Source organism: Dermacentor andersoni, chromosome 8 (genome assembly GCF_023375885.2).
Source record: "Dermacentor andersoni chromosome 8, qqDerAnde1_hic_scaffold, whole genome shotgun sequence".
In the NCBI taxonomy this organism is placed as follows: domain Eukaryota; kingdom Metazoa; phylum Arthropoda; class Arachnida; order Ixodida; family Ixodidae; genus Dermacentor; species Dermacentor andersoni.
The window spans coordinates 126,283,102-126,298,021 of NC_092821.1; the positions used below are offsets into that span (position 1 = coordinate 126,283,102).

Genomic DNA, 14,920 nt, shown 5'->3' on the forward strand with positions numbered 1-14,920 from the left:
TGCTCCATCTCCGTGGTAGAACTTCATGGATCATACGAAGTGCGCTGGGAAGTGCAGCAAGCTCGGTAGCAGTCGACGTTGTTCGGTGAGAGGTTTTGAATGGAATGGTCACAACGTTTTCGGAAGAGATCACAGCTCCTGCAGATTCGTTCACAATTGTCTAGCCATCAGTGTAAATCTAAAGATGGTCCTTCTAGTCTCGTTCAGCATCTTTTAAAATGTTTCTGTATCCTCTTCCCCCTTCCCCAGTGCAGGGTAGTAAACTGGATATCTATTTCCTGGTTAGCCTCCCTGCCTTTCTCATGTCTCTCATATATATATATATATATATATATATATATATATATATATATATATATATATATATATATATATATGTGTACCGTATGATTTTTACGAAAACTACGCCCGAGATAGATCACATTTATACCAATTTTCTAAGAATCGTACTGGAAGCATACGTCAATTTATAAAATTACCCTTCTGAATATGAAACTGCTTTGCTAAGGTAAATAGGTTTGACATTTCATCTCTCAAGTAGCAGAACCAATGAAGACAAATGGCGCCAGTGTTACTGACCTAAGCTTAAAGGAAAATGGTTTAGGCTTAAAATAAACTGAATCGCGGACTAATCGTAGTTCATACAATGCATGCGTAGTGATATGGTAATTATAACCCTATGGCAAACCCGTACCGAGAAGTCACTGAAAACTTTCCGGGCGTGCGAAGGGTAGCGGCGTCGATAAAACGAAGCATTGCAAGATTCGTTCAGGAAAGGAAACACGCAGGTAGCGGTAAAAGTAAAACACACCGGTACCCCCATGGACATCGAGCGACGAAGGCAAAGCGTTTTCGCTTATCAGCGTGCAAGACAGCGTTCGGCCGTCACAATCGATGCTGGCCAGCCTTAATGATTCCGCTTAGGGCGCGTGCTGGCCGACATCGCTCGAAACATCGAACAAGGCCACGAGCGAGCGCTCGCTATGCCGGGGCCGCCGATAAGGACGTTCCAAAAACAGCGGTCCCCATCGTCTTCAGGAGCGTCTTGCTTTCTTTCTACTCTTTCTTTCTTTTTCCTGTATTATATTTTTCTATCTTTTTTCTTTCCGTCTCTGTACTGTTCAGCCGTTCATTTTTGCAGTTCTTTCACTCATTCATTCACTTCTTTTATTTTATTGTTCATTCATTTACTGCTATGTCTTCCTTTGCATTTCTTGCTGCGTTCATTCATTCATGCACTCATTCACTGTGCTGTTTCTTCGCTATGACAAGTCGCCAACTGGTTCATATGTGCAGCTTGCTACAATTAATTCATTCAGTCATTAATTTTTCTTATTACCTTCCTTTCTTTTACAATCTTTCATTCTTTTCAGTCAATTTGTGTGTGTGTGGAAGGGGGGGGGCTGTTTACTCTTTACTGCTTTTCAATTCTTCCTCGCACCTTGTACATCATAACGTCGTAGGCAATTCGGAGTTGATTTCTTGAAATTAAAGACGTTTTGTGTGTATTGCATTCGGCGAGGCAATAAATTTAAGTCTATTTAGAAGTGTGGCAGATTGGTCCGGATACAGCTGCTTGGGACATTTCCACCCTATCTTGCGCGTAACCCAACTGTTACACCTTCTGCTGGCGTTGTTGTCTCTCGTGGCAGAATGATGGAAAAGGGGGCGAGAAAAGAGCTAATCTATGTTCACGTGACTGGCCATGAGTTCACAAGAAAGTTAGAGAGAAATTATCATTAACCGAGGAAACAGTGAAAGCCAGATGATTTATGCTACAGTACACCCGTCGCATCTTTAACGTGCTTCTCCTTAGTGTCAGTGTTACTGCAGTGAAACGTGATTTACAGAAACAGAGGTGCTGCGCGATTTCTGCAATGCACGAGGTTCGAGGCGTCGACCAACCTGAGTATCTCCGGGCGTAGGTTTTTAAGTAAAAATGAAGCATATATTAGCATATCTTAGGAGGGAGCTTTTGAGAACGACTTCATCCTTGGAAGGGCAGTTTCAGCTAATAGCTGAAGACTCCACAACGGCGCCTAAAGGAAAGCCGCGCACGGAATGCAATCACCGGAGATGACGAAAGAAGATCTAGCCAAAACCACAACTTTAGGTGATAAGATAATCCTTAATCGAAGTTAACAAATGTCAAGACAGTCTCTCCAGGTAAGTCGCTACTGGTGAGATTCAAGCGCTCCGCTTCTCATACTTTAGGTTGCATTCAGAAGCTCTATCACGTCAGCCACTAGATTTACGGGATTTACATCCTGCCTGCAGTCGTAATCCTTTCGAGATAGAAGATAATAAAAACGTCAGTGCTTGTGTGTTTCCGTGTGTTGGAAAGCAAGCCCTTTTTCACCGGCTGTACTTCGTTTCCGGATACGTTAGGTCCGGTCATCGATGCACCAAGCTTGACCTAACTTTGTGAGTTGTCTGTTCGCCATTCCTAGTTAACAGCTCTCGCCTAACCAAAACGGCATGAAATTGGATAGCGGTTCATATCCAGGCACTCGTTAATCTTCACAGACCCCGAGTTGAAGAGAACCAGTGCTTTCACGGTGTGCACGTTTCAAAGCTCAGTTTATCACCCCTGCATCCGGCACTTGGTCTGCACCGGTGGTGCAATTCATGCGTCAAGTGCTCGCGGTTTTACGGCGATTAAGTTGCGGCACTCTAAACTGTCTAACTTCACTCGACTACGTCAGCCACCGCCACTCTTTATCCCCACACTCAGCGGGAGGCAGTCTTTCGCACATCCGACGCAGCCGATGCATTGAGCCGACCGCGTGCGCGGCGTTGATGGACGAAGAGCAGCACCAGGGAGAAAGCAGGGGCAGCGGGACAGGAAGGGAAGAGGCAGTCGGCGTGGTTCTTTCCACCCTAAAGGTGAGACGGAGGCCCTCTAGAGGTGGCCGAATAGTTAGTTCTCGCATCGTGAAACAGAAGAGAAACTGTTCTTCTTAACCAGGCCGCAGATATCAGTATCTTTTGGGAGCTAGCAGCCGTCTGCGCTCCCTGTGAGCGGAGAAACGGCTAGTCGCGCTTCATTTCTATGGGATAAGTTTGCGTGGACTCTTATTTCGAATCTACTCGCTCTCACCTCATTGTTGCGCCCCGAAAGCATTCTCACGGAGATGAACTCGTGCGAGTGGCTTTCAATAACCCTTTCCGTCTGCAACTACCCCGACGTCCTGCCTGCGCAGGGTGTCAAATTACCGGTTTCCTGAACCGCCGACAGGTGACACGAGTATCTCTAACCCCTCATCTCCGGGCCCAGCCAGGGCGCCAGATATCGACGGGCGACTTTAACCGCGCGGGGCGGCGGCGCGTTTCGCAAGCGGCCGCGATCGAAACCTCGATGGCTGCGGTGGCGCCGCCGTCGACTCTCCTCCGCGGCGTGAGCGGCGGCTAGCGGCGGCCGCTTGCGAGCCGGCGCGGCTCCACCGTCACCGGCAGCGACCAGCGGCGGCGGCGGCGTCGAAGCAGCAGCAGCAGCAGCAGCTCGTGGGGCGTCGCAGGACGCGGCGCGGTGGCGGCGCGTGGCGCGGGGACGGACTGCGCTGTTTCGGCGGTGGATGTTCGGCGCTGCAGCCTCGCGGCGGCCGCGGCTGCACCGCTGCCGCCCGCCCGCGGCGGCCGCTGGCGACGAGGCAGCTCGACGGGTAGCGTGCTCGCCGAGCCGTTCGCGGGCGCCGCCGCCTGGCCAGGCAGCCTGCATGGCCGTCCCCCCTTCGGCAGCGGCGGGGGAGCGGGATCGCCGCCGGCCGCCATGTCTCGGATCAGCGTGCGCGCGCTGCGGGTGCTGACGCCCGCGTCGGCGCTGGCCTCTCTCGTGGCGAACGCCATCGCGCTCTGCTCCAACAGCTGGCTGCACAGCACCGAGCTCATGCCGAACCCGAGCTACAACGGCTCCGGGGACCGCGAGCAGCTCGCCAAGAACACCGTGTCCGGGCTCTGGAAGATCTGCTTCAACGAACGTGAGCGAATGGCCTCTCTCTGGCCCTCTCTCACTTCTCTTCGACCTCCTCTCCCCCGTCTCACTCCCAGCGGTGCCTTCTCTCCGCCCCCTACCTCTCTTCTTCAGGATCCCTTCTTCCCCAGAACTCTCCCGTCGTTCCCGCTTTCGAATCCCGAGAACCGGGTCAGGCTTTACGGTGGGGCGTACTCGTACGGCCTTTCCCCGCACCTTTACGGCCGCCGAAGGAATCGCTGCATGTGCGGGTTGCGCCCTCTTGCCGAGGTATATACCTGTTTCTCTGCGCACACCATGGCAAGCAGAATCTGCCCTTTTTTTTTTACTGAGGCTTCGTTCTTTTTTTTTTTTCCTTTTGCAACAAAACGGCGCTGGTGCATGAGAGGTGTGCCCGTCTGCGCATTCGCTCTCAGATACAGTTTAGTGGTTTAGTGGCCTTCGTTTTTTTTCTTTTGCGGTTACCGATTAGAATGCTCCACGATTGCGACCCACGTTGCTCCTTTTGACCGTGTTGCAGACACGGTAAAGTTCGGTGGGCAGGTGCGGGAATGGAGACAGTAAATGATATATCGCTCATCATCCACTCCTACGTCTCTTGGTCGCCATAGAACTCCGAGCATTGGAGTGTTTCACGTTTGGACGCGTGAAATATGTTTCTCGGAACGCATTCTCGCGTATTTACGGGCTAACATTCTGATCCGCTTTTTTTTTTACCGAACAACTGCTTTTTGAGCACTAGCTCCTTGGTCATCGTTGGACATCATGCGCATTGCGTCTGCTGTAAAGAAAGTTCAACCTGGTCCATGGTCGACTTCTTTGCTTATATTCTTTTTATGACAACTGTGAATTTTTCAGTACCGCACTACCTTGTTTAGCGCAGGTGTTTTTCCCCCTCCATTGGGAATAAGATCACTACAATCCGTGATAGTCGTTGTCTTTAGTTGATCAAATTTTGCTGCCTTATAATTGCGTAGCGTTCACTCGAGCCCCTGTTGCGCCAATGTATAATTGGTCTTCAATAACCCGAAACGGTTCTAGATGGTCCAAAAGACTCTCTTCCTTGAGATAAGGGCTAAACACTTTCAAGTATCTGGGTAACGTCTTCCAAATTCAACCTAATATTGAATAATAAGAAAGGTGGTTAACCAAGGGGCCCGATTTTTATTAATCATATCATGAGAAGCCCACAAACAAAGACACCAAGGAAAACATACGGGGAATTACTTCTGCTTACTAATTTCATTAAAGAAACGATAAATTAATGGCGATGAAAGCGGATGAAGAAACAACTTGCCGCAGGTGGGGAACGATCCCACGTCTTCGCATTACGAGTGCGATGCTCTAACCAATTGAGCTACCGCAGCGCGGTAGCTCGATTATATAATGCACAGTGCGTTACGGAAATCGTTGAAGTGTTGTCGTCTGCAGCCACCCTCCGTTGCTATTCAACACGATGTGGCAGTTAGTTACGATAGCTTACCGCTAAACGTTTCCCCCTCCCCTTGTGGAATTGGCGGTGAATTTTAGTCAACAGGCGGGTGGAATCTGGTCATCGAGGCCGGCAACGTCTCTGCCTGAGCGTCTCTTCTTGCAGGGTCACCGGTGCATGCCACCACGTGTCCACCAAACCAGTGTCTCTCAGAAATGCAGAAAAGAAGGTGTGAACCTTTCTTCGCGCGCTATGGCGTACTCTTCTGGAAACACAAGGTCTTGCGTGCACGCATGCGAAAGCTCTTCCTTTCGTAAGTTCTCAAGACTGGCGTCCCGTTCACCGCCGTAGCTTGGGCATGACCATAGAGAGTGTTCGACGTCTCCACCTGTCTACTTGTCCCGCTTACCATGTACACATTCGGTTAACGTACTTTCAGTGTAATTTTCTATTTTACAGATTCTTCCACAACATAAACAAAGTGAGTAGTTTCTTTTGCTTTGTTTTTTTATTTGAAGATACTGTCAATCCTTCGCTGGAATCGCTACAGACTGAACGCATAAATAAACAAACCCGGAAAATGATTGTAGCGCTAGAACAAGCGCACAAGGGATAGACAAATCACGCATGAACCATTAGAGAAGTATGCACACATAAACAAAACGGGAGAAGTTAGCTGCTTTAAAAGTCCACATGGTTTTCCACAAGTGTTCCGATGTATTTTTCTTAATAGCTTTGGGCAAATTTATAAAACGTTATCGCTATGGATTACGGTTAATCCCGCTCCATCAGTATGACATAAGTGAAACATAACCTGAATTGTCGACATATTTTCTGATCATAATAAACACAGCATTGACTCAAATTGAGTAAGGGAGGACATTTGAACGTGCCATTCAGGCAGAATATTTCTAAACTATATCGCTTTTGAAGACTAAACAAAGATAGTTAAGAAGGGAAAGCAGATCACGTTTCATCGAGATGTCGGTTACGAGTGGAAATTGTGCTAAATGGGCAGCAAGTGAGCGACGAGTGAAAACTTCTTATGAATTGGGCGATATTTGCACAATTTATCGGTAATATTATGCGGTGAAGACGAACTAAATTGAACTTGCAATTCACCACACGCCGAGTCAATCGTGACAAGTACTAAGTTCAACCACAGAACTATGCCACATAAAAACCGAATAAATATGTCTGCTGAATATATGTGTGCTATGTGTGCTTTCCAAAGAGACACTAAAGAAACAACATAGAGCCAGGTAAGATAGACATATTATTCGATAAAGCTATCTAGCGGCAGAGGTCGATTACTAGGGATGAAAATGAAGTTCCCAGTTTTGCTTTATAAATTTCGCGCTGAACAGCGGCGCCGTTGCGTCAGTCTGACGTCACGAATGTTAAAGTGTTGTAGTCTGTTTGTGTGTGTGTGTGTGTGTGTGTGTGTGTGTGTGTGTGCGTGCGTGCGTGCGTGTGTGTGTGTGTGTGTGTGTGTGTGTGTGTGTGTGTGTGTGTGTGTGTGTGTGTGTGTGTGTGTGTGTCAGAAACGTCTTCAAAATTTGACAAGTTGAGTTTTTTATTCCAATAGAACATAGTGACACTTGCTTAGAGAGGAAAAAATGCGTCGCAACAAACGCTGTTAAGTTTCGTGACGTCTCTGGCAGCTGACACGCAAACTTCAAGGTGGTGTCACCGTGCCTTTCTTCTGAGGGGTGTGCGAATTTCATATAATCAATTTCAAAGCGAATTTGAATAAATAAAACTGAGTGCGGATCGAATCCAGTCTTTTTCGAATAAACATAATACTAGTTTTGGAAAAGTGCAAGTTCTTTTCATCAACCTGAGGTACGAAAAACAAAAGCAAGTTTATTGCACCTGAAATAACATACAGGGAAGTTATGCTTCGTGAGCAACAAGATACTCTAGTACAACCCTTTTTCTTGAGAGCATCATAAACTACGGTCATTTAATGTTGTGGTGAAGGAAAGAATGATCGGGGAGCGGCGACATCCTCCTGCGTGTCACAATTCCTTAAGACACCGAAAATAGCTGCTCGCTGGACACACCGGTGTCTGGTATCCACAGATATCTCTTCGCAAGCCGAGCCAACAGTTGGCACTGTGCTTACATCACCATTCGCATGAACCTTTACTCGACCCGAAATTTCAACATGCACATATCTTGCAACCGGTGCTTGCGGCAGTGAAAATCGTTGCCACAATTAAGTTAAAATTGCCGCTGGTTGATGACCTTATCAAAGTATTTCCACAGCGCTGACGTGGAAGGAGCCTCTTCAGAAGATTTCGTCGTTGAGGACATATCTGGGTTCCTCGGTGTTGAAATTTTCACTGCTCCTTGCAAAGCCAGGTTTTTAATGGCGGAGATGTTCTGAGTCGAGCCTTCGCCGTCCGTCGTCCGGTGTCACGCAGAGGGGCGCAGCGCGTGCCGGGGGAGGGGGGAGGAGAGGGGTATAGGAGCAGGTGCTTCGCCGGCGCGCCCTTTCGCCCCATGGATTCCGCTCGGCGCGAGCGGCAGCGCCGATGTCGCGCAAATCCCGAGCTTCGAGAGCAAGAAGCGCAAGCAAAGCGCCAATAGAGGGAAGCTGCTACCGCCGAGGATAGAGAACGGGAAGCGCTAACCAAGCGCAGGTGGAGGCAAGCCAACGCCCACTTTAAATAAAAGGCAAGCCAAGCCAAGTGCGCACAGAGGCAGGCTAACCCCCAACTTCGAGAGAAGGAGGCCGAGCAGAGACGTCGACGCAGAGAGATTCCTCCAACGCAGGCTGTCGATGTACGGTTCAAGAGAGAATTCCTCGACCGTGTGTGATGCCACAGCTGCAAGATGTGTGATAGACTGGCTTGGTCACAAGCTCATGCAACTGAAGATTTTGCGCAGTCCAGAACCGAAGCTCGAACCTAGCAAAATGACGACAACGAGACAAAAGACTTTCAAGAAAAATCGAGCTAAACACGAGTTCAAACTTGAGAAAACGACCACCAGCTTCGCTGTTTTGACAGCATTCACTGCGTGGAATTGGTTTTACTTTTTTTTTAATCCAGTCTGCCATTGAAGCATCCTGGTGGTGGTCAGCTACTTTAGAACGAAGTTCCAAAACATTGACAAGCTTCCTAGTCGACTAAATTTGCAGTTTGAAACCGTGTCTTTAGGCGCTAAGTAAGATTAATATCAAACAGATTTTTTCCACGTTGCGCCTGGTGTTGTTCAGATGCATCAAGAAGCAGCACAGTGTGGTTACTGGCACTGACCGTGTCGGGTAGCCATAAACACCGACAGGGGTCCCGTGAAAGTACCCCTTCTTAATTTTGATATGCTTCACTGCATAGCGCATATGTTTCACCCCAATACATTTTGTATGCTTCGCCGCATAACAACATTAGGTTTCGACGAAGCTAACATAAAACTGAAAACATAATTTTGGGGGGATTTGAATATTTCGAATAGTAAAAGTGTCTTTCCAATTGAATAGAATACTAACCCATTCGAATAGAATATTCGAAGTTTCGAATATTATCACACCACTATTATTTCTGGCTTACTAATCTTGCACTGATAGAAAGACTGATGTTTTGAAAAGAGAGAGAAAGTAACCGTGAGAGCTGCTAAGAACCTTTAATTTTTATGTCTTTGATGAAAGTGGTAGAAGATTTACTGCAGAGGAATGAGGAAAGTTCGGTTGGTAAATGAGGTTTTAAGTTTACTATAGGATGTGGGACTTGTCCATGTAGCTTAAATCTATATTTCTATTTAGTAAAATACGAAAAACAAACATTTAGGTTTATGTAAGTTATTGTGCTCAGAAATCAGCCAGTTCTAATTCTCAACTCGTAAGCGGTCCATTTCTGAAGGAAAGGCTCATAAGGCACCATAAGAACTACGCAGATCCAACACCTAATAGTAGCAGTGCAAAAGAAGACAGACGCTTGCTTCCAACTGCGTTTAATGCGGAAAAAATGTTTTTATACACGTTGCTAGAAAGCAGTATCACAAGAGAAGGGAGGTAAAACCGCCACATGTGTAAACAACACTTTCACCATTAATGTGTATGAGCAGATGAACCAGAAAATAGGATATCAAGTAGCATGCAGACTAACAAAATCACCGCAAATGTCTATCACACGATACAACGCCTTCCAAGAAAGTCAGTTCCTTTTCAGATAATGACACAGAAGGCTTACTGACACATTCACACTCCTCCCGTTTCATTCGATTATGACTCATGTGCTAACATCATCTTGCTTATAAATTACCACACTAGGGCACCAGCTCATGTGTTACAATGTATAGACAAACCGTCTTTCTTGTTCCGTACGTTGTTGGCAGTTTGACCAACGTAGCAGGCGCCACAATACAAAGGGATTCTGTAAACCATCTCGCTCGCACAAACCACGTAGCGGTTCCGCTGCTTAACCTTGCACACCTCCTTCTGTTTGTTCTTTTCTTTTTTTGATGGGAGAGAGAAAGAGAAGAGAGAAAACAGGGATAGGAAAGGCAGGGAGGTCAACCAGTACAGCATCCGGTTTGCTAACCTACACTGGGAGTGGGGGAAAGGGGAACAGAAAGAGGAAGGAAGGGAGAGAGTAAGCAGTGAGTACGTGTAGGAGGGACACCATACACAAGGACACTATAAACGGTCTCTTAAACCGGTGCACTTCAAGTACTGCACTAGTGCACGAATCGCTTTTCGAGCCAGTGACGGGTGTGGCCACGGTCCGAGTATGTTTGACTCGGTGATCGGTCTCGAGTCTAGTCGCTGTAAAGTTGCCCGCAGAGAGAGGCGTTGGACATCGTAGCGAGGGCAGGTACACAATAGGTGCTCGATGGTTTCCTCGCACCCACAGGAGTCGCACATCGGGCTCTCGGCCATTCCCATACGGTAGGAGTATGTGTTCGTGAACGCCACTCCCAGCCACAAGCGGCACAGCAAGGTTGTTTCGCCGCGGGAAAGGCTAGATGGTAGTTGTAGCTGTAGCGTGGGGTTCAGCTTGCGTAATCTGCAATTGAAGGCACTTGAAATCCAGAGGTCTTGTGACTTCTTGCGTGCAAGTAGGCGAAGTTCCCTGGCAGCGTCCGATCTCGCCAAAGGTGTTGGACGCGTCTTGGTATCTTCGTGGGCACACCGGGCAGCCTTGTCAGCTAGGTTGTTGCCGACGATTCCACAGTGAGCAGGAATCCATTGAAATATAATGTGGTGTCCTCTTTCCAGAGCTTGGTGGTGCACTTCCCTGATGTCAGATATCTGCTCGTATGTTCTGTGATGTTACGCAGATTTTATACTGTGAAGAGCTGCCTTAGAATCACAAAATACGACCCACTTCTCTGTTGGCTGTTCGGTGATGTACGTCATAGCGGCATGGAGAGCTGCAAGTTCTGCCGACGTAGATGTAGTCATGTGTGACAATTTGAGAGAGAGAGAGCAAATGATAAAGGAAAGGTAGGGAGGTTAACCAGGACTGAGCCCGGTTGGCTACCCTACACTGGGGAAAGGGAAAAGGGGACGGAAAGATTAAAAGAAGAAGAGAAAGTCTACTGGGTATATCGTTCGGTCACTCAGTTCGGATCACAGACGCTGACTCAATCCAGTTGCCTTCAAATATCGCAGCAGAGCTTTTGTGGCCTTTTGTAGCTGCGATATGCGAGGCCATGAATCTAACTCTAACCTACCTAGCTGGAACGACGAACGCGGCAGTTGAGCTGGTAGGTGAGGTCGAACCATCGGTATATATATGAATGTGGTCATGATACGTCTGGTGCAGTATAGGAGCGTAAGTTGCTTCAGAGCCGGCGCTGGATGATTGGACTTTTTTGTAATTCCAGGAATAGCAAAATTCACTTGACGCTGTCGCAGGCACCATACGGGAGATGAAGGCTTGGCCGCGTAAAAGATGTCGGTATGCACTTTTGATAAGCGCTAATCACTCGTGAAAAGGTCGCTTGAGGTCTCTCGGCTAATAGGGACGCCAAATGATGGCCGGGGATCCTTGACAGATGGCGAATGTGCGCCCTGAGAGAGTCGACAGCTACATGTGTCTGGATTATATGGACTCCCGCGATGGCAATCGTTGCTGCTGTTGAGGTGCACCGAGGCAGCCCTAAACACGTGCGTAGGGCTTGACCTTGTATGCTCTCCAAGGCGCGAAAGTTCGTCTTGCACGCATTTGACAACACTGGTAGATTGTAACGTAGGAGTCCGAGAAACAATACCCTGTACAGCTGCATCATAGAATGGACTGGTGTACCCCAGTTTTTCCCGCAGAGAAATTTGAAGACCTGAGCAATGGCGACTACTTCTTCGGATAGACGCAGTGAGGGCTCCACGAGAGTTGAGGTCAATGATGACGCCCAGAAAGCGATGCGTCTTAACATAGGATACAGCTTGACCATTGATGGAAACATGATACAATGACATTTGTTTGCGCGTAAAACCAAGTAATGCGCACTTTTCAGAAGACACACTGAGGCCTTGTTCTCGAAGATAAGACGCCGTCATGGTTGCCGCTCGCTGAAGCCTGGCTCTTAGCTGAGGGCGAGTCACCGCAGAGGCCCAGATGCAAATGTCGTCGGCGTATATTGAGGCATGAACTGTCTGTGGTAGGTACTCCGCTAGTCCTACCAGGAGGAGGTTGAACAAAATAGGGCTCAACATTCCACCCTGCGGCGCACCACGGTAGGTGTAATGGTCTGAAGTTGGGCCGTCTTCGGTCTGTAAGAAAAAGCGCCTCTCAGTCAAATAGTCCCGAATCCATTGATATATCCGGCCACCAACTCCAACAGCCGCAAGTATGGCCTCATGGGAGACGTTGTCATATGCTCCTTTTATATCTAGAAAAAGTGCAGCAAATAGGCGCTTGAGGCTTTCTTAATTTTGGACCCAGGTTACGATGTCAATGACGTTGTCGATGGACGAGCGGCCTCGACGAAAGCCTGTCATGGCATCCGGATAGATGTTGAATCGGTCTAAGTACCATACCAATCGAGCAAGAATCATTCTTTCCATCACTTTGCCGACGCAGCTCGAAAGCGCAATCGGACGATATGATGAGATCTCAAGCGGTGATTTTCCGGGTTTCAGAATGGGGATCAAGCGGCTCGATTTCCATTGTTTAGGAACGGCGCCGTTCTGCCAAGACTCATTGTAGTAGTTCAGCAGCTCATCACGTGCGTCGCGTCCAAGGTGGCATAGGGCAGCATACGTGATGCCATCAGGTCCTGGTGACGAAGAATGCCTGCAGGTCGCCAACGCCGCATCGAGCTCTTCGAGTGAAAATAGCACGTTCATTTCTGGTACACGTGCCTCAGGGATGTCATTTAATGCTACGTCAGTATTGATGGCCACGGACCCAGCAACCCGTGCACAGAACTCTTCAGCCACTTGAAGTTCTGAGCGGAGTTGGTAGAGGGCCAGAGCAGCAAAGGGCTTCCTTTGATACGGAGATGAGCGAATACACCTAACCGTTCTCCACATGTGCGAGAGCGATTTTCGGGGATCAAGCGACTGACAGAATGTTTTCCATCGCTTATCTTCCAATTTATCCATACGACGCTGGACTTTCTTTTGTATGCGTCGTGAAAGTTCCTTTTCGCAAATGCACACAACTTGTGCGGAAAGGAAAACACCACTCTGACGCCTGCGTGCTGTCCGATCTTTTTTTTTAGACTGTGAGACACTTGGTGTGTGAAAGGATTTACTGCGACTTTGTCGCATCGTTTCGCGTTCTCTCGGGCATTGTTCTTTGCTGCGTTGTCTCTGACTTTCCTTTCTATGCGAAATTTTTCTGAAACAGAGACCAGCAACGCCTCCGTGTGGCTCGGATTGATCTGAGCATTGAAGCTGGCATCTCTGCCATGGTGACACGACCTGTCGCAAGACCTGTTACATGGATAGATAGCGGTAGAGGGTAGGTAAATAAGTTTTGAAGAAGAGAAAGATATGTTAAGGAAATGTATACAACGATGCTAGAATGAAAAGCATGTCTAGCAACCTGATTACCTCATACAGGCTAGGTGACTATTTGTCACCGCCTCGTTTCAAAGGGATGCCTATAAATTAGCACTATAATCATTATAATAATCACTGTTACTTATTCTAGTGACATTACTAGCACTTGGAGTGCCTGGATGCTAGCGGAGAGCGCACATAAAGGCACCTTACTAGCACCGTAACAGTCGCGCCATCTTTCGTCGTAGAAGGACTTGTTGTTGGACTAGTTGTTGTTTGCTCACCGACATAATGTAGCGCGAAGACACCATTACACAGAAGAGACACAGAGCACGTCACAGCGGCTGTGACGTGTTCTGTGTCTCTTCTGTATAATTCTGTCTTCGTACTACATTATGCCGGTGATCTCTCATCGCACTATGCAACTACACCGACTTGCGTTGCCGCACGTTCTGGCGGAGAAGCCGAATTCCAAAAGACACGAGAGTTTGCGGGGAAAACAACCAAAGGGGAGGCAAGAGATTCGAGCGTCCCCAGCTGGTTGGCAAAGAAAGCTTTGCTTTAAAAGAAATCTTCCTTGAGAATAAATGCACAATGAGCAGACAAGTACTTTATAGAGTGTAGGTTAGGGCGTGTTGGTATTCCATAACTGAGGTTTTTTAGCGCACGAAAAGGGACGAAAGACAGTGACAAGACGCGCTGTGTCCGCGTCTTGCCACTGTCTTTCGTCCCTTTTCGTGCGCTAAAAAACCTCAGTTATGAAATACTTTATATCAGCTAATTGAACAACGCACACCTGAGACGGCTGCGAGTTCGCCACTTTCTGGGGGTGTTGCGCCCCTAAGGTCAGTGAACCAGTGTACTGCATCGTAAACGGGTATCATTGGACATCAAGTATGAAATGCTCTAGCCTAATGTGAGTCGAATAGAGAATGGTACTGTGTTCCTTTTCGGAATATCGATTATTTCACGGTTACTCAAAACCATCACGAAACGCCTGTCTCTCAAGGAGTTATAAAGACGACAATGATGGTGGTGTGACTGAACGCTTGAGCTAGCCTGGAACCTGCGCTTTTGTGCTGTGTTGCTTAATGAGTGCCAACCAGCTACTGCCTTCTAAGTACTCTACGTAACAGTATAGCTCACAAATTATAAGATAAGGCTGCAGTGCAAAGTTTTCTTGTACGGATAGAAAATTATTCATTAACGTGTTAAATTTTCGTCCACGTAAGGCGCCTCTATGACGTCGACGTTATTGATGATTAACTTTGCCTTATGAATTACGCAATACTTTCCCCGGTTCTTTGTGATGAAATTTTGCATGATATCGCTTTGCTACTCATCCTTAACTCTGCGCAGCTATCTCCTCCCAGGGTGCCTACCAACCGGGAAAACCGGATATCCTCAGGAATATTGAATAGTCTAGAAATACTCAGGGAAAACTCATAAAATTTGTGCTTCTGTCAGGGAAAATTAGCTGTCATATTATTGAATTGAACGAAAGTCGTCCTAATGCTCGCTCGAGTAAAAGAGAGGAATGGTAACGAATTGTCTTTGAAGC

General features: G+C 47.6%; 1 protein-coding gene and 1 non-coding gene across 2 annotated transcripts in view; one reads left to right on the forward strand and one right to left on the reverse strand.

Moving 5' to 3' along the window:
• Window positions 1–3,349: 3,349 nt before the first annotated feature.
• stg1 (stargazin-like protein) overlaps window positions 3,350–14,920 on the forward strand; it is a 76,237-nt gene continuing 64,666 nt past the window's right edge. The window contains exon 1 of the mRNA XM_050173493.3: window positions 3,350–3,977. Coding sequence (XP_050029450.1) covers window positions 3,770–3,977 — 208 coding nt within the window. The 5' untranslated portion in view covers window positions 3,350–3,769. The remainder of the gene's footprint in view (window positions 3,978–14,920) is intronic.
• TRNAT-CGU (transfer RNA threonine (anticodon CGU)) lies at window positions 5,265–5,337 on the reverse strand. Its single transcript has one exon. It is a non-coding gene; the product is annotated as a tRNA-Thr (tRNA).